At 40.2% G+C, this 25,263-nt stretch overlaps 1 protein-coding gene across 3 annotated transcripts in view; it reads left to right on the forward strand.

Moving 5' to 3' along the window:
* Nucleotides 1–25,263, forward strand: part of LDLRAD4 (low density lipoprotein receptor class A domain containing 4) — a 268,311-nt gene that overhangs the window by 102,108 nt on the left and 140,940 nt on the right. For all 3 annotated transcript variants that reach the window (XR_014513691.1, XM_083450231.1, XM_083450228.1), the window contains one exon: nt 10,407–10,547. Coding sequence is in view for 1 of the 3 variants with exons in the window: in XM_083450228.1 (XP_083306354.1) it covers nt 10,407–10,547 (141 nt within the window). In the remaining 2 variants the exon portion in view is untranslated. The remainder of the gene's footprint in view (nt 1–10,406; nt 10,548–25,263) is intronic.

The following is a 25,263-nucleotide window of genomic DNA, read 5'->3' on the forward strand; positions in this document are numbered from 1 at the left end:
CACTTTCTATACAACAGTTCCACAAAAGCTCTTAACTCCAAATTTAAATTTGTCCTCTGATTACTGGATCTGACAAGTAGCAAATGCTGAGTAATTTGAAAGTTATTGAAGAACCCCCATTCTGTTTTTAAGTTCACACCTGTGTTGCAGGAGAAATATGTCAAGATGCATCAGTGTGGTTCATGTAGCAAGCCTTGTGCTTTTTTTGAGCATGGTTTATCAACTCCACTACGCAGTCTGGAATTCTCAACAGCACTTGGGTGGGCAGGAAAGGGTAGCATATGGGGCAAATCTCATGAAAAATAAGCTTAAAGCTGGTTCCATTTTCTGGCCTGTATCTAATGTTCAGTGAGTATTTCAAAACTGTATTGACAGTTTGGAGAGACTGTCATCTTTATTCAAAGGTCTGATTGAGTCACCTTTATTGAAATTTTGAAATATGTGATTTTTTAAAAAACAATTAATTGGTTAACAGATCGATTAGCCACTTAGAAGCCAGACAGTTAATTGATTCAAATCTTTAATTGGTTGACAGCTCTAGAAATTAGAAACATGCTCTTGGGAAAGAGAGGGAGAAAGCACTGAATGCAAAATGTGTTTTAAACGTCAGCAATCCTTTGAGACATTTATAAAAGTTAAAGTCTGCAAAGGTGATTATAAATTTCATTGTGGGACAGCGTTATGTTAACGCCTCCTTGGCACATAGAAATATGCCATTGTGGATCAGTGTGTGAGGCAAAGCAGCCAGTGCATTTTGTGTGTCTGGTTTGTGATGGTGTCGGATTGATAATCGCATTGACCCAATATTTAGCAACCCATTCTAACTCTGCTTGCTCTGTCGGCCTAGTTGCTTGAGATACTAAGAAGAGATTTTGTTAGTTTAAAAAAGATCAGGAAGGTAAATAAGGGGAAGTGATGTAACAACTTCATGGCAGTCTCAGTATAGAAGAGGAAGGTCCCTGAAAAAAGTAATACCCCCCTCAAAAAACGCAATACGTACGGTATTTATATGTTTACCTTTTCCCAATACATGATTACATTTTCCAGTATATAGTTGAGCTGCTGGTAAATGGGAATCACTACAGTCTTATCATCATCATTATCATAATGATACCCTGCCTTTTTCCTTGACAGGGGCTCAAGGTGGCTTACAGATAAGAATAAGAACAGCTAAAAACATAGACAAAAGCAATAATTAAAAGAAATGAAACATTGATAGAATTAAAACTATCTATTAAAATTTCAAAACCATACAGCCCCTTTGTTAAAAACAGCCAGTTCCCCAAAGCTTGCTGGAACGAGAAAGTCTTTTACCTGCCAGTAGAAGGACCACAAGGAGGGAGCCAGTCTAACTTCTCTACGGAGGAATTTTCAGATTCTGGAAGCAATCACCAAGAAGGCCGTCTCTCATGATCAGTCTTACGATCTGTTGTATCCATTTATTTTTCGTTCACATATTGCTACTTTTCTCCATATGAATGTGAGACTGTGCAAACCAAATACGTTGGTGTTGGTAACGCTACCAAACTTGTGAACCTAACGTATTGGTAAGTTAGTACATGCACTTTCATTATGTCTGCAATCTCCTGTGAAGGTTTGCATGGGTGAAATAGACTGTGCCAAAGCAGATCAAGCCATTACGGCAAGCACATTTTGTGTACCGCCAGGCAGAACTGCAACCATAATGTTACTGAATTCAAGAAGTTCATGGTTTAAGCTCTGTTGAGCACTGAGATGTGAAATGTGTGAGAGAAAAGCCACCCCTACTCAGCATCTCTGAGCAGACCGTCCACATGCACTACTGTAAGCCTGTTCTGAACTTGCTGTTGGTGTTTTGATTATTGGCCTCATGTATTTCATCTGAGCAGAGTCACAAACAGAAAAGAGGCAAACTCAGAGTTATCAGTCATTCAGTTTAATAATTCCAATGAGAGGAAAGTATATCTTGACGTGTAGCAATTTAGGGAACGGTTTAGAAGAGTGGGGACAAATGAGCTATCTGCAGGATAAAATAATGGATGCCAAATGCCAGTTGTGGCACTACTATGCCATTTGCCGGTTGATAACAAACAGCATTATTATTTTGCTATACTCAAGGACTGGCTTATTGTGGGACCCGGGAGATTCTTCATTGCCACTTTTTGATCAGTGATGCTGAAATTCTAAGAGATTTCCCTTATGGCTGCTCTGCATCTGCTCATGATCAACAGCTGGAGGTGCTGGAAGTAGTTAAATTCACATGATTAGAGCACAAAAATTGACGTTAACAGGTGTGTGATTATTTGGCATACCCTGAAATTGTTTTGGCTCAAAACACATATATGAACACCCAGCTTTTGTCATACAACATTGTTTCAGTCAAGTAGCTGACACTTAGGGTTAAACTAATTTTGTGTGCTAGAGTGACTGGGGTGATTAATTTCTCACTGTGATAGTAAAATAATTATAGCACACTAAATATGTTCATGCCATTATAGGACATGAGATGGTTTATGGCCTCTCTATTTTTTAAATCTTAAGCAGATATTTAGAAGTTAAGATTGCATGCACATTTTAAGCACATCTACACCGAAGAATCCTGGGAACTGTAATTTAAGGGTGCTGTTAATTGTAGCTCTGTGAGAGTTAAACTCTAGTTCCCAGGATTCTTTTTTTTTGGGGGGGGGGTGTTCTTTAAAAGTACTGTATGTTGTGAACATAGCCTAAATTTCCCTTAATTTCTTTTGCTGATATTGAAGATACAAACTTTTGTCTAATGATCTCACGCACTGTGTACCATCTGTTTCCATAAAATATCTTCATTGTGAAGGGATACAGTCCAGTCTCATGCCTCTATTTATATTTGTTTTTAAAGGAGTAACTGAAGATGCAAACTTTCTTCCTATAACTTTTTATTCTAGACTGTTACTTCCTTTTTAGTGATAAATTAGTTGGGGGCTATGACTTTGACTTCCTTCTAGATTTCTTTCCCCCTAGATTTTGAGGGAAGGATTATAGATCGGACTGCAGTCCTCACGTACCTAGGAGTGCATGTCTACTTCTGATTGCACTGTCCAAAAAGAAGTGAAGTTAATTTCAGCTCATGGCACAAAATTATATAATTGTACTGTTTCACTGACTGCATAGTCACATTTATCCAAAGACCCTTACTTTCTCTAATAGACAGACTGTCTTTCATAAGCTATTTCTTATTTTTCAGAACTTTTTATGTGCTCCTCAGGGACATTGTGGTTTTGTGAAGATCACACTGCCAGGTTACTGGTTTTCTGAACATGTTGTAGCTGCCCAAACTGTTTACCATATGTGGGGATGTGTTTTCTGAGTACAGTCCATTTTATTCATGCTACTTGATTATTTTTCAAATTGTGTATTTTGTGATAAAGTTCCTCCTGTTAGTGTGTGTGTGTGTGTCTGTCTATCTATCTATCTATCTATCTATCTGTTAAACTTCTAGTTCCCATCTGTACCACCCTGCTATTTTGATTAATATGTAGAGACTAGAAGAGCAACAAATTATTTTATTCATTGCTTCTCCCTGGCTACTGTTTTTGGCTGCTAGGTAAGAAACCTGGAGAATAAGGTCTACCTTTAAATTTTCACACAACAGCATGTGACAAATGAGGTGAAGCAGTACTAGACCATTGGTAAGAAGTGACCAGGGGAGAGAGGTGTTACTGGTGAGCTTTGTGAGTTGGCTGTGGAAACAGATGGTAGCTGGTAGCTGGGATATTGCAGGCATTGCTCAGTGATTGGCATGCAGAGGCGCAGCTGGGGGGGGCACTGGGTGCCAACAGTAGAGAGCAGCACTTACTGTGGGACCTACAGTGTGCCCGAGCCACGCGTCTCTCCTGGGAATGGCATGGTGGCTCAGGTGCCTGCAGGCTCCATGCTACCCGAAATGGCAGTGTGGGGCTTGTGTCTGCCCGTTGCCTCTTCCTCAGCTGCCCTACAGGGGAGGTGGTGGCGAGGCTCCACGTAGCATGCCTTGCCCCAGCTCACCCCGCCCACATGGGTAGCTTGCAACTAGGGAATTTGCACCTACAGGAGGTAGTGATGGCCACCAACTCGGATGCCTGTAAAAAAAGGATTAGACTGATTAATGGAACTAAAAGCTATCAATGGCTACATACCTTGATGGCTAGGCACTGGAGGCAGCAATGCTTCAAAATACCGCTTACTGGAAAGTATAGGAGGGGGAGAGTGCTCTTGCACTCAGGTCCTTCATTCGGGCTTCCCTTAGGTGTCTGACTGGTGACTGTGATGCTGGGCGAGAGGGCCACTGGCCTGATCCTGCAGGCTCTTCTTATGGTCTTAGTCCTTAGCAGACTCCTGACCACTATCTCACACCAGATCCCCAGAAAGAGATGCTAGCACCCCACTAGGTGAATTCAGTTTAAACAGTGGTTTTCAGCTCACTTTCTCTCTGTATCCGTGTCTTGATTTTCTGTTTTGCTCCTTCTACTGCTTCCAGTCCTTCTTCCAGTCCCCCTTTCCTGGGAGAGGGGAAGATATGTCATCTTTCCTGGGCTCTGATGGGTTTCTCCTTCCAAACCATTTCCTAACAATTAGTGTCTATAGACATTTCCCTGGACATCCTGAACCATGAATAAGTAATTTGCATGTCAGAGGGTATGGCCAGGTCAGTATTCATGCCGTTTGGAAACAAACTAAAGGCTTATCCACACCTACCTTTCCTCTGCTCTTTCCAGGCATAGTCCATGCTTTAAAGCTTCTCCCCTCTTGACCTCTTAGTGTTTCCCCAGTCAGTTTCATTTCCTTTCTCAGAAAGAAGTGTGCTTGTTTTGGGGGACAGGGAGATTGCGGGTTGTAACTTTTTGGGGAACAAAAACAAAAACAAAACAAAACAAAACAAAAAACACGAGGGGGGAGAGCTACTTAGATGGTTGATCCCTGACCTGGCTTGAAATGCCTTTTTAATGGTGCAGTCCAACCCAGGAATGTGAGAACCTTCCCTGAATCCCCGCAATTAATCTAGTTGTTTGGAGTACCCACCAAACTGATGCACACTTAGTATATGATACTATTTATATGGTCAGCCAAGAATTCCAAGGCTGTTAAGTACTGATGTCTATCAATACCCTATCCCTACTCCCCTCATAGCTGACCTTATTAAAAACAAACAAACAAAAAAATACAAAAAAACTGGCAGCATTTACCTGTAAATTAAAGTGCCTTATGTGGAACTGGATGATAAAACAATGGTGGTGCTGTTTGTATTATGAAGCCTAGTGCAAAGGAAAGTCTGAAAGCACTAACCGTAATGTAATGGGATGGGATTGTATACGGGTGAGTAGACACAGCATGTGTAAAATAAGCATTGAAAATAATGATGGCATTACATTTCACAGTTCAGCATTTAATGATTACCGCCCCATCAAGGTATATATGTATCAAATTCTTTGGCCACAGTTTCTTTGGTACTTATCCAAAAGCCTACTTACTATATGTATTTATTACATTTTTAAAAAGAGAGGGTTTTTTTAAGAGCAATTTGTTTCGAAGCTGCAGCTTACACAGAATGCAATGGCTTGCTTTCTAATGAAGCTACCCTATCGGCTGAACATTGCCTTCTGGGCACTCTTTAAGGTGCCATTTTTTAATCCATAAAATGCTCTATGCTGCAGTTCTGCAGACATTTAGGCTACGTAAATCTCATGGAAGGCAATAGGTTTTAGAGAACCTACCCCTATGCTTTAGCTATTGTATCCAGGTTCATAGGGAGTTATACTTGAGTCTCCTCACTTTTATTAAACTCTCTTCTCGTGAAGGATCACCAGAGCCGGATCATTTTTCCAAAGTTGGTGCAAAGTTATTTTATTCAGTCTGTCATTGACAACCAGCATCTCTCCTTGGCAGGAAAGGCCACACCGCTGAAAAGCTGGAGTTCCTACAGGCACCTGTCTCTAATTGGTGTAGAGGGGGGAATTTATAAAAGTTGGAATTAGATGGCAATGAAATGCACGCAGTATGCATTCAATTGGGACACAAATGTGTGCAAACTAAGCACAGTGCCCATTCACACCAGCAGTAATAATCAGTTTAATATCTGATGAAATTGTTTTGTTGTTTTTGGACTTTGTAGGGATGCAAGCCTAATGATTTTTTTTTTTTTAAATCCAACTAATCTTTTAATCCATAGCTGCTAATACTTCCTACCTATAGGGGTTAGGGGCTGCTCTGTAACTGACCAGCCAGGATTGCTGATTGCCACTTGAAAGTGGAAGTGGAATAGCTTTGAAAAGTTATTTATAAAACACAGTCATGCTGGATTATCTTTAAAACTTAGATCACCCTCCCCCCCTCTCCTGTCTAGACAAGCTGTGTTACAACTCAATTTATTGAGATCTCTTTGGTATGTCATTAGGCACAATTATGCACCCTGGGTTGGTTTTGATTTCCTTACCAGTGCAAGTTTGAGACAACTGACGTGATTCCTAACAGCCTCTTCAATTTTTGTTAGTCACAGAATGATCCTTGGTATCCTAGCCTCCTCCCTGGATAGTGAGGGAATTGCTTCTGAATTTATCTGGATCAGCAGAACCCAAAGGAAATCTATTTGATTGCAGAGGCTTCCAGTTATATGATGAGCCCCAGGAAATTGTTACCATTGTGATGGAGTATCTACTTGGTATGGCCCAGAGTCAGATTCCAAGTTCTGGTCGTAGGCTTGGATGGCCTTGGATGACCCAACTTGCCCAGAAGCCACAATGTATGAGGAGCTCATCTTGCCACCGTCTTACCAGCCTGAGAAGGTTGTGTTCTTAGAGTAATTCTTGGAAAATATGATGAAGGGTGGGTAAGAAATCCAGTGAATAATAGCCATGGCCCGTTCATCACATCTAGTTGGGCTCATAGGCCAAGTGAATGGCGTTGCTTGGTGCTCATGAAGAGGGATAAACTGGAAACTTCATGTTCTCAGGTTTTCTCCTAGGCATATTTAATTTCTATAGTACAAAAAAAGTATGTTGCATGCTTGGTAGCATAATAGCTCTGTTTAGTTGCAAACAGATATGCTTTAATTTGTTATAGCAACAAATTTGTATGTCTACTTGTACAGAATCATGCAGTTGGAAAATTGACTTAAATTTCCCCTTTTTCTTGATGATTTAAATTGCCTTGATTTAAATCACTGCACCCTAACTAGGCTTGATTTCTTTAAACAAATCCTCCCTCCTGTTATTGGACGGGGGGGGGGGGAGAGGGAAATTTCAGTCATTAGTACTGAAACACTACTGTGAATGGGAAAGGAAGGCTGCACCCTTTACTACTTACCTGGGAGTAAGCACCAATGAATTTGATGGGGATTATTTTTGAGTAGACCTGTATATGATTTTAAGAGAATTGTTTGAATGTATATCTGTTTATAAAGGTTTAAAACAAGGAAGAAGTGTCACCAAAGATTTCTGAAAAAGGCAAATAAGTAATTTCAAAGAGCTGAGAGACATTTAAGATAGTGTTTTCATAAAATAGTGTATATATGTGGAAGTCAGATGTTCTGCATTTATTAAGAGTATCTGAAACTACTGGTGCATGGAAAATACTTTGGAATAGGAGAGACTTAGCTCAAAATGTCATTTAGATCAACAGTTTATTATTATTATTTACATTTCCTGACCCATGCTGCATATATATTCTAGTTCAAGAGAGACTAATGTGCGATCTACTAAAAGATCTATAAGTGATTTGCAATAGACTGGAAATAATTTTGTACTCTCAATTGTTTAACAATAACAATCAAAACGATTCTCTGCCCCCCACCATCCTTAATTGCATTACTGGCATGAAGAAAGCTGGCAGGGGTAGGGGTGGGGAATATAACTAGGAGTGGATTTTTGAGTAGCAGAACTGTGAGTTCAGTTCTGATATTCCTAATACATTTCTGGGCTTGGTATTCTTTAATCCTAAGTGTTTGTGTTTTGTACCTGCCTTCTGTTGGCAGATCTCTGGGTTTTGGTAAAAAACGTAAGTAGCTCTCATAAGCCTGTAGTCTGTTCACCGCTCTTCTGAGTAGATGGATTTCAGTGGCATTGTCTGTCTATCTTCCTTCCTTCCTGGCCTTGGATGCAAGTGAGTTTAGCTAAAAAGTAGACTTATTATAAGTGGCTTCATGAAAGAGAGAATGGTGGAGGCATGAATAGTCTGAATGGTACAAGCAAGACTTGTTAAGTTTTCAGCAGAGAGCTGTTGCAGTCTCACCATTTGTGATTGGGTTCAAGCAGTGAACTGTCTTAGTATGGCACTGGGATGGGAGGCCATCTCCCAGCTTCAGTTGTGCATTTGAAACATGGTGGCAGTCATAAAAACCAACTGCTAGGGACCCCTGCCCCCAAAGTTGATGGGCATTGCCATTCAGATGGTGTGCATGTGCCACATCATGTAATTGATTGTGCAGTGCGGGGCTTACCCCTCCAATATTTTATTCAGGTTGGCACCCCTAGTGGGAGTAACAACTGACTAAAGTGGTTGAAAGCTAGTAAGATGTGGATTGCAGGGCTGCCTATGATTCTCCCTTATACCACTCTGTTGGATTGCAGGCCTTGAAGTAGTGCATATTATTACTCTTCGGTACATTTACTTAAGGCTTTTAGACCCTTGCAAATGAAAAGCAGGCTCTTTTCCTCATCAGCCTTTATTTAAGAAAACATTCCTTTAATCTGAAATAATGATAGGAAACTGAAAATCTAGAACCAATTGGGCTAAGCTTTTTTTTTGCCAAGCTAAGGAAGATCTCGAAATGTATTCAGCAGCTTGGCAATACTGACATTTGGGAATTGAGCACATAGGGTGAAACAGTGACTGTTCGACTGTGGCAGTCCTCCAGTTTGTTAATCTCCATCTGGCAGTTGAGAAAGGTGGGCAGAGATATAATTTTATGGGCCTGGATGGATTCGTGCATATTACAGTATCAAAGCTGAGACATTTTGCAGCTTTAAAGCCTTGTTTTAATGCAGGGACAGGAACTAATGATTATTATGTCTTGTCCAAAGCTGGCAGCATTCCAAGCAGACACACAAGCAGACAGCTCTTGCCTAGTATGGATTCAAATACAGTATACATTATATATAATTTCTAAAACCACACTTCCCACTGTCCTAGATGCTGAATGTGGTTTAAAAGCAACCAGCTTCGCAAAGAACTTAATTTTTGAATGTACACCCAGTACACACTTGAATGTACACACTTGAGATTAAACAAAGCAATTTCACCAGTTTTCGGCATATTTTAGTAGCAAATAATCAATATATTAAATACAGTTTGTAGGGGGGCTGGACTGTTCCTGCTCTGCAACTGACACTTTCAGATGTGAAAAGCTTCAAAACATTAAAAAAAAAAATAATATAATGAAATGCAGATTTAGTCATCACAATCCTGGATTTAGTGATCCATGTCCTTGTTTCTGGGTATGGAAAGGAAAATAGCTCCTTGTGTTTACCAAGCTTCATCTACTGTACAAAGCACTTGGAGTTCCACATATGTGTCAGATTCTGGACTGGGAAAAAATGGAACAGGTGCTTAGTCTATGATTAATCTGCTCTTTTTGGCTGTTTGGTATTATATTAATTCTGTTTGTACTGCTTTGATGCATTTATTGTATCTTGTCTTTGTTATTTTATTGACAACTGCCATGGAATTACAACGTGATGAGGGACACTTTATAAATCTGTTAAATTGATATATGCACATATATAAGTAACCTCCTTTCAAACTCTTCTTTTGATATCTGCTTTCTGCATGCTTATTTTAAATACTTGCCTTAGCCTTGGTTTTTAAAAGAATTCGAGAGAATGGCTCTGATTCAGAGATGCACAAAAATTAGTAGCATCTAATCTGTCCTATTGATTTCAGTAATTCTTAAACACAACTAAATTGGGCTGTTAAAATGAAACACAGAGACTTAAGGCCAATTCCCGTGTGTGATGTATGTGATAAGCTGTAATGATCACTTCTGCATCTACTAACTCATGAAAAGCAAGATGGGACTTAACAAAAGAGAAGACTCTGCGGTTCTGATGGGTTGCACACAATCTAACAGTCGTGGATGACAGTTGTAAATTATAACATGGAAAACCTCACTGTGTGAATTGTGAATTGGTACCTGGGCTATAATTCTGTATAATTTCAAAACATAAGTGCCTAACTTGTTTATGCTGCATATTGCCATTTTGTAATTTCTTGTGCAATTTAAATAATCAGTAATTAAGATGGTTATTAAACTGTACTGCAATACAGGACTCCAAAGGTCAAATAGGAAGAAGAAGAATCCTTTACATCATCCCCCACATGTAGAGCTGAATTAATTTAAATAGTTTTAAACCTTGATAGATAATGAAAGAACAAATTAAAAAGTACTCACATCTTCCTTTTTCTTCTGCTGTACTTTTCAGAGTGCAAATTCACCTGCACCAGTGGCAAATGCTTGTATCTTGGCTCACTGGTCTGTAACCAACAAAATGATTGTGGGGATAACAGTGATGAAGAGAACTGTCTGCTTGTAACAGAGCATCCACCTCCAAGTATCTTCAGCTGTAAGTACCTCACCCCTGTGTCTATGGGCAGTTATGACGTTTGCTTTGAAGTCTGTTCTACTTCTCATGCTATTCTGCAAAAGATTTGAATGAAAGTAGCAAGGTGTTTCCCACCCAACTCCTGTTACTACTTCTATAATTGGGTTAGACTAAAAACATAGCTGTAGTTGTGACTTGCACTTTGCATTTCTCTCTATAATGCGCTTCCTTAGAGCTTGAGTGTTTCTCACGGCAGCTGCTGTTTTATAAGTCAGCCAGATGTGCGAGACTTGTTCTTCTAAAGGCAGAATTGAGCGGTACTTCATATGGACACTATACTTCTGCCTGTTGCATGACTGGGAAACATTGCTATCAGCTCTCCAGTGATGGAGTCCTCCAGAATGATCCAGCGTGATCCTGAGGATCCACATGGCAAGTTGCTCTATACATGAGCTACAGTGAAGTCTCCTGGACCAGAAAATAATATCAGACTGGTCCTTTGTACTGTTTGCTGGGGGGAGATAAAGCTGTTCCTTTTAAAACAGAGAAAGCAATATGTACAGTCTGCCCGTATTGAAACTCATATGTTTTTTGTTCTGTTATATATGTGCTGAAGATGCTTTAAAGTGCTTCTAGGTTGAGATAGAATTGGATGGGATGTATAAAAATGGGAAATATTCCAGCTGACAAGGTAACTGGTGTGCATTTGATATCCTCCTTAATGGACTTCCGAATTAAATATTATTTGGCTATATTTCAGAAGGATAATCTTTTTGAATCCAGCTTTTATAACCGAGAAACACATATTTCTTAATAGTGTAGTATGATAGTATGAAACTAGTATTTTTCATGTGATTCAGAGGTATTTGGTTACTATAATGCAGCCATAAAATATGTGCTTTCAGATAGAATATAAATTAGCTGCATTCAGTAGTAGTTTTAAAGGGAAGTTGTGCTTTCAACATGTGTTTTATCCTGTGGATTTTCTTCATAAATGCATTTATGAAAAAAACAACCTATGACATTCTGTGGCTTTACTTTAGTATGTGCGTCTTAAATGCTGTGCTGGCTTCATAAACACAGTTGATTTAAGTTGTTGCATTCTTTGATCTACAAATAATGCCTTTGCTCCAAGTTAAGTCTGTCATGTGACTAGTTTTGTAGCATGACCTGTTCTTTGGAGCAAAAGATGGGTCACTATGGACATTTCAACATTTCACCAAAGATGGGCAGCCTATCAAACTGAACTGGCTTCTGACATCTTAAAAAGTGTGTGATTTCTTGAGAGAATAAATATTGGGTATTGGGCATAGATATGCACCTGAGTCATGACAAATGGCTAAGATTTTATTGCCTTTTAGCAGAAGGCAGCAGGATTGGGATTTGCCAGTGACCCAGCCCTGGTAAAGGGCATGTTGACCCAACCATTTTGCCATTGCCAGTTTGTATTGGGAGCTCAAAAAAGTCAGAATCAATGTGACAAAATTCCTAGTTTGAACACACTGTTTCTTCCAGGTTAAGGTAACCAATTTAACTGCCACTAAAGGTTTGCCCATTTCAGGCCCCCTCCCCAGATTTGTCTCAAAAATGAAGGACAGGCTATTGAATGGAAAATATTTATAGAACTCATACTTACAGAACTCATACTTAACAACATGCATTGGCTATAGAAAGAAAATATTGATGGAAAAACACCAAACAAACAAACAAAAACAAACATACCAAACCTCAGAGAGAGAGAGAGAGAGAGAGAGAGAGAGAGAGACTGCCACAAAAAGGTTTTATTGAATGCTTGTTCTGTCAGAGCACCTACACAAACTTCCCTGTTAATGTCCTATTTTAGTTACTCAAAATGACAGGTTGTTTGTTGGTTTCTAAGGGAAAATCAGTTGTAAAAATTATGCTGTAAAGAACAACAACTAGCCTTAGGAAGGACAGACATGATGTAGTTACAAATATTAAATTTGCCAATGCTACCAAGATTTAACCATTGGGTGTGACTCAAGACGACTCCACATAAGTTGCCACCAAGAGCAGAGGCAGCTTGCCTTAGAATTGCCTGTTGCGGAGGGAGAGGGCTATTACCCTTATTGGGCTTCCTGTAGGCATCTAGTTGGCCAATGTGGAAAACAGGATGCTGGATTAGTTAGGCCTTTAGTCAGATCCAGCAGGGCTCTTCGCCTGTTCTCTTACCTGCAATCTTACTAAAGCTGGTCTATGTCTGTTGTTGTATAACAAAATCATATTTCTGACTGAACTGTGCAGAGCACAATAAATTGCACTTATCAACACTGAAAGCATTTTATATGAAAATTATTTAGAACCAAACTACACTTGATTGCTGCAGGGTCTTCCCAAAGCACATATAAATTTATGGTCTCATTTTTAGAGCCTGGGAGGGGCTGCTAAATCTTCCCACAGACAGTCACTCTTGGTACTTCTTACCCAAGATCTGGTACCAGGAATGGACCCAACAGGGTTTAGGGTGGAAAAATGAGTCCCTACAACAAGATTAATGTAGCAAATGAAAGAAAGATAACAGAACAAGGTTTGATTTGGTTACAAATGACCACATTTGAAGTTTTAAAGTTGGAGGTCTGTGCATTCCGATGGCTTGGTGGGTAGAGCATGAGACTCTTAATCTCAGGGTCACATTGAGCAAAAGATTCCTGGATTGCAGGCTGTTGGACTAGATGTGCCAACTCTACAATACTATGATTATATGAAATCTGTACATGTTTTAGGCATATTATTTTCATTGATAAGATTTCTTAAGTTTATTTAGTTGAAAGGGTTCTCTGATAAAATATTTAAGCAAGTTTTTTGGGGCCTCAGAGAAAAAAAATGTGTCGGCTTACATTTCTGATAGATAGCAATACTACAGGCAATGCTATGTGTAATAATGGCAGGCCTGCTAGTTTAAGCTTCAGATCTTAAACCCCAAGGGGCCTTCTGACAGTTCCCTCACTGTGAGAAGTGAAGGTACAGGGAACCAGGCAGAGGGCCTTCTTGATAGTGGCGCCGTTCCTGTGGAACACCCTCCAACCAGATGTCAGGGAGATAAGTAACTATAAAACCTTTAGAAGACACCTTGAAGGCATATTTTATTACAAAATGTGCATTTAATATGTGTGTTTTTTCTGATTGTACGCATTTCTAAACATATTTTATCTTATAATACGCGTTTTTAGTGCATGTTGGTATGTTTTTGTGAGCTAAGAACTTCATCACGATTTATTTACTTTTCAAGGAACTGTATCACAAAGTTCAAAGAAATGTCAGTTCTGAAGACTGGGAGGTGCATATTAGATAAATTCTCAGAAATCGAATTTATCAAGCATCTCTAGCTACTTCCACAGAACCCTTTAAAAATGAAAGAAAACTCTAATCTTGCTATCAGCTGTTCAGAAGAGGGCTGGATTGAATCTCCTCTGATTCCCTCTTCCCACCAAACAGTGCACTGTAAGATTCCAGCTCCTTTTAAAAACAGTTACATGTATGCTCTGTATTATTGGATCCTGATTGTACAGGACACTATATTTTGGGTAGGAAGAGGCTCTTAATTTGTTATGCTCCAGATTTTTTTTTGGCTCCAAATTTTGATAGGGTTAGGCCAGGTGCGGCAATCACAACTTGGGCAACAATTTTAAATTACTAGCAAAGATAAGTGCTGGGCACTTAGCTGTACATTTAATTAATGCATTGTGTTAGTTACTTTGATTGCAACATTCTGTACTTTTGCATTAGATCTATCCTGGGCCGGGTTGAGGAGGACATGCTTAACAACCAAATCCTCTGCTGACAGAAGTGGTAAAGATTTATCATCATATACCTCCTTATAAGTGTTGGTACATTATGCTTTTATAGTTACCGTGCTCGGTATTTCAATATAATTGGTAAGATCTATTCATAATGCCATAGACTATTAGGGACAAAGAGACACAGTCAATATTCTTCACAGCTTGAATGCAAAGAAAACAAATATGTCAATATAGTTTTATAGCTCCTTTTCATAATTGTCCACTGTAGGAAGCATACATTTACTTTCTATTTTAGGTCATGGCATGCAGAGTGTGGGTGAGAAGGAAAAAAGTAAAAATTTACGATGAAACTATTCTATAAGTAACTTGAAGAATATTTGCACCCTGAAAAGGATATTTAATCAGAGGATTGTGAACTCTAAAGGATTGCAAACTCCATTTTAGTCAGTTTACTGTCAGATTGCATGTTTTGTCTTCGATGATATTACAGCCCGAGGCGATAATCCTGCAAGAAATCTTTGCACCTTTGCTGCACTGGGACTGCTCAGGTGTGCAAAATTAATTTGTGTGCTTTCAGTACTGGGAGCTCATCAGTTCCTCTGCTGATTTACAGTGGGAATGCTTTGGTGAATAAGATATGTGCTCACATACATCCATAAAATGTGGCCATATGGTGTGCTGTGTGACTTTATACTAAAATAGTCTCTATGGAATATTCTGCATCCATTTGAGGTAGCATGCACTGAAATTTTATTCTTCTTAGAATTAGATGAACAGGCAAACCACTTATTAAGGCCAGAGAGATATAGCTGGATAGCTAGACTGATTTGTAGCATGGGTTTCCACCTTCCAAAGAGGAGATAAAGGACATTGTTGATTTAAAATGTTAACTAATTTAAATATATGCAATCCTAGAATAGTATAGTGACTTGCTGAACAATTGAAAAGAGAATGGGAGGAACCTATACCAGGATTTTAGCCTTTGTTTTACTTATTTGCCATGCAAAAGAACACAAAAAGAGATGTGCTGCATCAGATCAAAGGCTCATCTACTTCAGCATCCTGAGCTCACAGTTACTGACCAGATGCCTATGGGAAGCCTGAAAGCAGGAGCTGACTGCAGCAGCACTTTCCCCACTTGGTTTTCAACAACTGATATCCAGAGACATATTGCCTCTGACACTGGAGGAAATATATGGCAACCTTGACTAGATGCCATTATTCCACCATCCAAGTAGGTGACAATCAGTACATCTTATGAGGGTGGATTACATAGCTTAACATTTTCTGTATTGAGAAGTATTTTTCCCCCCTGTGTCCTGAATCTTCCAACATCACTGGATGGTCCTGAATTCTGAGAAAAGGGGAGAAACTTCCGCCTATTCGTTTCCCCCCACACCATGTATAAATGGTATGCACATCTATCGTTTTGTCCCTTTGCTTGCAGTTTCTCTGCACTTTAAAGCCTGAAATGTTGTGACTTTCCCTCATAGCAGAGTTGCTGCAGCTGCATGATAATTTTTTTGGGGGGGTGGGGGTGGGCAGAGCTGACACAGTAATATACTTGTTCCAAACATCAGACCTGGTGTATTAAATGCTTACAATGTTGGCATTAATCATATTTTGTGACCCTGTTCCAGTGAATCACATGGTACTCATCGATATGAGATGTACAACCCTGAAATGCTTTTGATACCCATAAGGATCACACAACTCAGTTATGACTTACAGCCATGCATCTGTGGGCAGGAATACAGCTAATACATTTCTTTTTAAAATTAAGAACTTGTGTTGGTCTATGGAATTCTTGTGATTAGCAGAGCTCTGATATGCACATGGATGTCTTCAGCCCATAAGCAGTAGTAGTAGTTGTTATTGCATTTATATCCCACCTTCCCTCCAAGGAACTTGAGGTAGTGTCCATAGTTTCTCCTACGCATTTTATCCTCACATACCCCTGTGAAGTAAGTTAGGCTGAAAGTGAGTGATTAGTCCAAGTTCACCCAGTGAGCTTCATGGCTGAGTGGGGATTTGAACCGTGGTCTCCCAGGTCCCAGCACTCTAACCACTGTACCACACTGGCTGTCATGCTCCAGCAGTTTGTTCTGTCCTGTGTGTGAATGATTAGGATGCAAAATCATAAATTAACAAAAGCCATATAGGGTAACTTACGGCTTCTGTGAGGATTTTCTGAGGAGACATGATTGAGAGTAAAGATGGTGAGATGATTTGGAGAGAATAAAATGAACCACCCAGAGAAAACAGTGGAGGAGACTCAATAGCAGCATTCGGCATAGCAGCAACAACAACAACGTTGGAGAGACTAACTGTTCACCTGTGGACAGCTGATTTATTGGACTCCATCCAGTCCTACTGTTTTGTTTAGATACTAAATGGTATACTTGTTTGAGAAACAACCATATTATCTGTTTCAAATATTGAAAGGTTAACAGCAGTTAGAAAATTGGTGTGTTACTATTGTCTTGTGGAGAACCTCAGGCTCAGAGGCCAAATGCGACCCTGTAGGCCTCTCTGTTTGGGCCTCAGGCCACATTCCTTAACACAGGGACACATCCCTCACAGGCCTTGCTCCCCACCTGCCTCAAGTGCTTTTGCCAGGCTGGAATGTGATCCTCTCTCTTGGTTGTCTGGATGGAGAATTTATCTCAGAGATGTGTGCGTGCGTGTGCATGTGTGTAGGTGTGTGTAGGTGTAGGTGTAGGAGGCATAAAAACCTGCTTTTGTGCGGCTTGAACGTAGCCTACTGCACAAAAGTAAGGATTACATATGTTGTTTGGCACACTTTTGCCCCGGCCACCAATGTCTTGCATCGCACACCCTGCTTAGAAGTGTTCTCATGAGGTAATGTAGTCTGCATGCTGAAAAAGGTTTATCACCCCAGTGTACACTGTGTAGCTGGAAACTTTTGTAATATGGGGGCCCAGAATTTAATGAATACTTTTTTATTCTTCAGTACGTGGGACAAATAGAGTTTGCTAAGGTGAGGGTTTGTTTTGCTACAAATCCATGAATTACACAGCCGCCGCATGCCCCAGCTGCCCAGTGGAGGTCCTCCTATCACATCACAATAGACTTGTTTATGTTTACAGTTCTCTCAAGATTATTTTCGTATAGGTAAATGGTAGTGTGTGAGGCTGATCTCAAGAACTGATTTTCATTCTTATTTTTGAAATTTATTTACTTTATTTCTTCTTCCAGGTGTGCTGGGGCTGTCCCACATCAGGAGTGGCTCGTCCATTTATTTAAATATTTAGTAGTCTAGAATAGATGTTAATGAAAGTCTGGCACTGCTATTTTGAGAATTGCAACAATGATAGTAATTTTCAGTGTCAGATTACTGCTTCACAAAGGGAAAGAATCTGGGGGGGGGGGGTAGGAGAGGGAGAAAAGAGAGAGAGAGAGAGCAGAGAGAGAGAAATATTCCAGTTCTAATAGAGTTTGCCATCAGCCTGGCTGTGCCAGACAGATGGATCATGAATACTGTCTAGACACTCTCTGCCTGAGTGAAGCTGTGGTCTCTAAGGACGAACAGTGAGATGTTGGTTTAAGTAACTGGGGGGAAGTAGGACTGCATTCTCCTCTAATCAGATAACAATCAATGCAGATTATGCTTCACCAGGCCTGAGAAAAGGCCCCCTGTTACTGATAACAGGTCAATCGTGATTTCAATTGAAACTTGTCTATTACTAGGCTTTAGAGAGAGAGAATAAAGGATAAGGCGGTGTTGTACGCTTTTATAACCCTTGATTTCAACTGATTCATCTCAAAGGATTTAGAATGATTGGATTCATGGGTGCAAAAGAGGTAGCAGCAGAGAGAAAAATGACATAATTTGACCACAAAATTCATGCACATTCCTCTTTGGTTACCTTTGTTACCTTAGCAACCACGTACGAGATGTTAGCCAAAAGGTAAAGTAATTTTGTCGAGTGATGTAAATCTTAAGGGCCTTTAACAATGGCTAGTATTTGGCCACCCTTGCAGCACTCCAGCACCATTCCATGTCGTCTGCACCTGCTAATTATTCAGCAAATATGTATGATAAATGGGTCTGCGTAATTCATGCTAACAATCTGAACGAATTTGCCAGTTGTTATGAGGCTTGTGGCCTATATAAAGGCTTTGAGAGATTCTTGATTGAAACCAATTGCAAATCACCTGCCTCTTTTATGTTTTGGCAAGTGGCAATCTGGTTTGGGACTGCTGCGGTGTCAGGGTTTGGAAAGTTGACCCTTACAACCTTCACTCAGGTTTTCTCAGTGAAAATCACTATCCTGTTAGGCCAAACTTTGCTCTCATTTTTCTAACAGCAAATAGAAATGGAGGCAGAAGGGGAGGCTTTTGCTGAGAAAATGATACAGGGAGGAAGAGTTAACTCTCCTGTCCATCAGTGCTTTGGTCTACCTGCCTGCTGCCCTGCCCTGTGACTGCTTTTTGCCAAAGCAGAAAGACACACTACCAGTCACAGCTCCCTGTTTTCTCACTTAGGTTGGGCCTGAGTAACTGAGATATAAACTGAAAGGTGCAGCGCATGTGTGTATATGGATATCGTAGCTGAGACAGATCAGGCCCAGCGTAAAATGAAGCAACTCAAGTAGCTTTCTCCAAATAGGAAATCTAAATAGGAGCAAAGGCAGAGCTTGACGAAATAGAAGGCATTTCTGTTACAAATTTTCAATAAGAGAATTATCCCTCCCCCACTTAGAGATGCTAGTGTCTTCTGCTCTTCTGCATATGAAATTCATTTTAATATAGGACAGTTCTATATTTCTCACTGAGTAGCAATGAGGCAGTCAGATGGTAACCTTCTTTCCAATGGAGCAGCTATCGTATTTCTGTACAAAAACAAGTCGGAGGAGTAGAACTTGGTTAATTAAACAGCAGAAATGTGTGCTTTATCTGCTGATGATGCAGAAGTGGCAAGTTTTGAACTGTATTTTCCCCATAGTCAGATGTAAGAGAAATTGCCTCTGCAGCTTTGTGGCAATTTCTGCATACTTCCCTGGTGTTCCATGTATATCAGTATATGCTGTGCAATGTATCATATGCTCTTAATCAATGCATGACGGACAGTAGAAGCTCAAAAGGCGAACCCTTTTCCTGCCATGGAGTTGGCAGGCAATGTCACCTGTAGAATTTCTGCCTGTTTTACAGAGTTTAAAGGCACCAGAGTCTTATCTCAAAACAGTGGCATTGTTGCTTATGGCACAATTACACAACAGAATGATACAGCTGCTTCCTCTGTTTTGGTGGCAAAAGTGCTCTGTCCCTTGATCATTTTGGTTGTTTTCCAGAATTGTAATATTCTTTTGGAAAATGAGTCATCGGAACTACACACAGCATTTCAGAGTCATGCTATAAATTTATATAAAGACATCATGATGCATCATTTGTTGATTCATTTTTTTAATTCTGAAGATATATTTGTGATACTCCCCCATAATACATGGCTTGCGTTTTTAATTAAAAAACCTCAAACCTTTTTCTGACGCAGAATATGTTTCCAGATGACTGTTCTAGAATACATATTTTAAACTACCTCCCTCTGTGTGTGTGTTTATCTAAGTATGTATGCATGCAATTTTTGCTCAGTGTACACTTGAGGTTGCCAGATACAAAATACAAAAGACCCATGAGGCATTTGTAGAAGAGAAAGATGGCAAAGAGAAGTGATTCTTGCCTTCCACTACAAATTCCTTGACTGGGCAGATGCAGACTGATGCTGTACCCCAACAGCTGCTCAAAATTCTTAAACCCTCTCTGCAAGATGGGTTCAATGCTGGAGTGTGACTGAGCTTGCTCCTTATGGGAACTTGTTTAGTTTTAGTCGGTGCTTTTTTCTAAATAAAAATTGGATCCAAAATGCAGCACTCTGATTGGCCCTAGAACAATAGGATCCAAAATGCAGCAGTCTGATTGGTCCTGGAACAATGGGATTCAGAATGCAGCAGTCTGATTGGTCCTAGAACAATGCAGCAGTATGATTGGTCCGCAGGAGCCACCCAATCCAGCTCTAGGTGGAAGTGAATCCACAACCTGATTTGCCTACAGGAGAATCCCGGAATTAGCCAATCACGTGCAGCCTATTGTGTAAATAATGTATATAAAGCAGATATAGTGGGGGAACTTCCATTCCTCCTCACCACTATGAGCTGAATAAAGAGCATGAAATCCACTCTCGACTCCGAGTATATTTCACAAATGCTTAGGGATACTCTCATTTTCCTACTCATATTGAAATACTGTCCCTCAATGAAGCCAAACTTAGATTCACAAAATGTCTAGGGGTATGCGCCCCCCTGCGTGCCCTCAGAAAAAAGCACTGGTTTTAGGACTCAGAAAATGTAGGCAAGCTGCGTACATTCAACCCTGAAGTCCCAAGTGTTTTAGCTGTGGTGATTTCTGTGGGACTAAAGTGTGGAACAGAGTGAACAATTTGCCCCATTTCTTCTCCCCTTAACCCATTACGGGGGACATGTGCTGGACTGAAGAGAAGCAAGTGGCAGAAAGCTAGCTTCCTTCAGCCACCCAGACTTTGAGCCCCAGCAGTCAAAGGGCTTGCACCTATATTCTGTGGAGATTTTCTGTGGAAGCATGTTATTGGTGTGCATGTGCAATTATTATTTTGGACTGCGCCAGTTTGGGGAATTTTGTGTGGCAGTGGTGATCTTCTTTCAACCCTTTTCTTTTCACTGTTCAATATTATATAACATTTCTGGGTTTCTGAACTGCACATCTTCACATCTAGCAAAGGCACGTGTACTGCACACATCCACATGAGGAGTGTGTACTAATTCAGCCACACCTTATGCTTGTAGTTTTCACCAAAAGATGGTCTTCCTTGCTGGTGATGGTCTACCAAGCTTTAAAAATTCTGTGAATTGTCAGATACCCGCAGTTCACAATTTAAGCTGTACATTAAAGAGGACTAGTGAAATTTACAATTGTTGGTGATTTCTTGTGCCTTGTTTCTTTATTTTTTGGTAATCATTCACCACTCCCTTCTCCAAAGTACTTAAAAGCAGCAAAGCAGAAGCAATAACGTTTCCGCATTTATAGCAATAACTTATATAGTACTGAACCCAATCTATTTATTTCTAAACTCCTTTCTGAGTATATGGATGAGGAAGAAGCAAAAAGTTTGAGGAACCTTCAAAGTTTATGATCACCTCTACCAAAGGCCATGTGCAGAAAAATAGCAGGAAGTAAAATGAGAACAAGTGGAAGAGGAAATGGAACAAGAGCTCACTTTTATGTGGATTCTTAAGATAAGATAAGCAAGCAGACTTTGCTATATATGTATTTAATTTTTTTAGAATTGCCCCTCCTTGATGTGGTTGGGTTATATAGACTCATCTTAAACTTTGCTACATGTAACTGCATCTCTGTAATTTGTTTTTTACACTCACACATACACATATAAAGAATTGATACAAAATTCAAAAATAATTACAAAAATGAGAGTGAGAACTGTTGTTGTTGTTATTTATTTTTTTCCTTCTCATTAGACATCATGACAAGGACAAAATACATCATCTTATCAAATGTTCATATCAGTGAATCCCAAAAGCCTTTGAGGCTCATGATGAGCTCTCTCCCTCTTGCCTGCTTCCAGGAATGAGTCTTTTATTGGGAATGCAAAGAGGATCTATAGCTCTTCATGCATAAAACTGAGGTTCAGTGCCCAGCATTGCCAGGTAGGCTTTGGAAAGAGCTGCAGTTATAGTGCCTATTGAGATAATTTTGCAATATTAAGGGATATGTCATTAATCCATAGTTTCCCTTCCTACACCTATGAAGATTTGCCTATCTCCCCTTAAGTTTGTAGACCAAAACTTGGAGAATATGGTTCTTTTTTTCCATGTTCCCACTTAAGAAATCATTTTTATAAAATCACATAGCAGATGCTAGAACATACTGTGTTCTTTTGTTAAGCATCTTTTTTTAAATGACATTTTGAAAGTGGGACACACAGAAACCAATAACTAGCAAAGTTAGTGTATTGTGCACAACTCACCAAGCCATGCTGCTGCACATCGTTCATTCAGTTCAAGGGGCAAAGCATGACAGACAGCATTCCTTCTTTTGCTGCCTTAGACACGTTTTCATTTGTGAAATGTTAGGATGGATTATTAGCATATTTGTGCAAAATCCAAATATAAAATAAGGAATTATAAACCCTTCTAAACCTCTGCTGCTTTAATCCTTTTTTCTAAATTTCTGTTTTGTGAAATATTAAGCAACAATATTCGTTTGAAATAATGAGCCAATTTAATTCTTGGGATGTGAAAATGCTGATTTTCTAATATTTTTGGTCATAACTATTCAAACACAGTTTAACTCAAGTTAAAAAAATTATGATGTGGTCCTGAAAAATGGGACCCATTGGTTAATATGTGGTAACATGGCAGTTAGGTAGAGGATGTATTTCTTAAAATATAGTCAGCTTAGCCATCTAATTTTCATTTTGTCTCTTGTATTCTAAATTCGCATATGCTAAATTGGCCCTTGACACCCACTTTTAAGCTTATTGGAGACTGCCTCTCTAATGTGAAAATTAAAAAAAAAAAATTGATCCACTTAACCCCAGCCAAGGTTAGGAGCTCAAATATGTGTATAACTGCATACCAGACCTAAAACCTTACGTTATTCGTAGCCATACATCTGAGAACACCTAGTTATGAGTTAACTGTTTCCTAGCACTTTACATTTGATATCAGTGGCCAACAAGATTCCTGTGAGAAACCCATAAGCAGCACCCGAGCACAAGAGCCCTCTTCTCTTCTGTGGTTTCCACCAACTGGAGTGAATAACCTAATGAGATGCACACAGCAAAGGTGTATAATTGAAATCTTCACTAGAAGTTGGTGTCTGTTTCTTGTATTGCTGACATGGTGTGCCGTTTCCCGTGACACTCTTTGCTTCTCCTCCACCAACCACCAACCTTTTTGCCACGTGCTGTGTGCAGAACAAGACTTTTGCCTGCTGCAAAAGAAGACGGAAAAACTAGAATGAAAGGACTGGTTGGATACCAGGTACCATAGATCAGTGAACATGTTCACAAAGCACCCAACATCTCCTTTTTATGTTCTTCTTGGCCACACACAAACTAGTTCTGAGATGCACTGGCAGCTAGTTTTGAACAGTTTGCTTGAGAGATGTGAAAAATTCATTTTGCATGTGAAAGAGTAGCACAGAAGCAAAAAGCACAAGGCATGTGTGCTTCCTGTCCCTTTCATCCCCATATCTGCTAATACCTGTTGCCTGTTCTTTTCTGCCTTCTGGATTGCCTTTTTCACCCTTCCCTCCCCCCATCAGATCCAGAATAAAAGGACACAGGGATAGTATCCGCAGAGTTTGTGAATACAGAGTCTGGCACCTAGTAACACCTTGATGGAAATAGAAAGCTGTGAACGCAGTATTAAAATATGCTAACAAGCTGCAGGAACTAATGGGCTGAATTTTTACACTGCAGATGTTCATTCCGGCACTTGTGCTGAGAATGCAGTAACAAATGTGTGGGGCGGCTGTCGACATGATTGTGTTCTTGGCATTGCCAGTCTCTGAAGCACTCTCTTCCTCTCCCCTCCTTCCTTTTTTTTTTTTTTTTTGCTACAGTTTGGAAGACATTCTATTATGAAATAAAATAGAGAGAATAAAGCACAACAAAAAATTGCGCTTTAGCCTTTGCCAATTCGTACATGGTTGATCTTGTACATGGTTGATTTGCTTACTCTGTGAGTGCCCCTTTTGCCTTTGTTCCCAGCATTTGACTTGACTAGCTTGTTGGAGTCAGCTGAAGGTGATTCCCCAGCAGACACCTTCTTGTAATGCTCCTGTGCTCTGCTTAGAGATATGGTATTCTCCGACTGTCTGGTTTTATGCAGTATGTATTTGGATATGTGTGTAAGAGTGAATGTAGAAAGACATTTGGACCCATGCACCTGTGCCTACATACATATTGCGCTGGTAGTAAAGGTAAAGGGACCCCTGACCATTAGGTCCAGTCGTGACCGACTCTAGGGTTGCGGCGCTCATCTCGCTTTACTGGCCGAGGGAGCCGGCGTACAGCTTCCAGGCCATGTGGCCAGCATGACTAAGCTGCTTCTGGTGAACCAGAGCAGCGCATGGAAATGCCGTTTACCTTCCCGCCGGAGCAGTATCTATTTATCTACTTACACTTTGACGTGCTTTTGAACTGCTAGGTTGGCAGGAGCAGGGTCTGAGCAACGGAACCTCACCCCGTCACGGGGATTCGAACCGCCGACCTTCTGATCGGCAAGTCCTAGGCTCTGTGGTTTAACCCACAGCGCCACCTTCGTCCCTTTTGTGCTGGTACTGTTTTTCAAATCTCTACTGTTGGGAGTCATGACTGGGAAGCTCTTCCACTGCTGCCACTACTTTTGTCTGCCAGTTTCCATCCTCTCCATGCCCTTTTCCCACGCTTTTTTGGGACAGTGAATCATTTCCAGTAAAGAACACATACACACACAATGCATTATACTTCACAGTTCATGTTGGCATGCTCAGAAGTCCTCTTTCCAGAGAGTTACTGACTTCTTCTGCTTCCCCTCCTGTCCGCCTCCTAACTTGTACAGCTAAGAAAGTGTGTGGAAGAAAACTCTCTGATGAGAGGGCTGGTGCCAAGCCATCGTTAACCAAACTGAAATTCAAAAAAACAAGAGAGCAGGGTTGGAGTTCTTCACTACTTTTCTGTCCTTGTCTATTTAGAACCTTCACTTGATGGAGTATTTATTTATAGCTGCAACCACTAAAGCATTAGCTTCCCTTGGTACCTAAAAACAAGCACATGGGAAGAAATATTTGAAACTGTGGGCTTTGCTTGGTTTAAATGAGCAGAATATTTCTTTGCAAGTGCATACACACCATTGAAATCAATAAGTGCAGTCAGGATAACCAGGTCTCCATGTCACCAATGCAAAAGGCTGCATAGG

The sequence above is a fragment of the Podarcis tiliguerta genome, assembly GCF_965153285.1.
Source record: "Podarcis tiliguerta genome assembly, chromosome: 7".
Taxonomy (NCBI): Eukaryota; Metazoa; Chordata; class Lepidosauria; order Squamata; family Lacertidae; genus Podarcis; species Podarcis tiliguerta.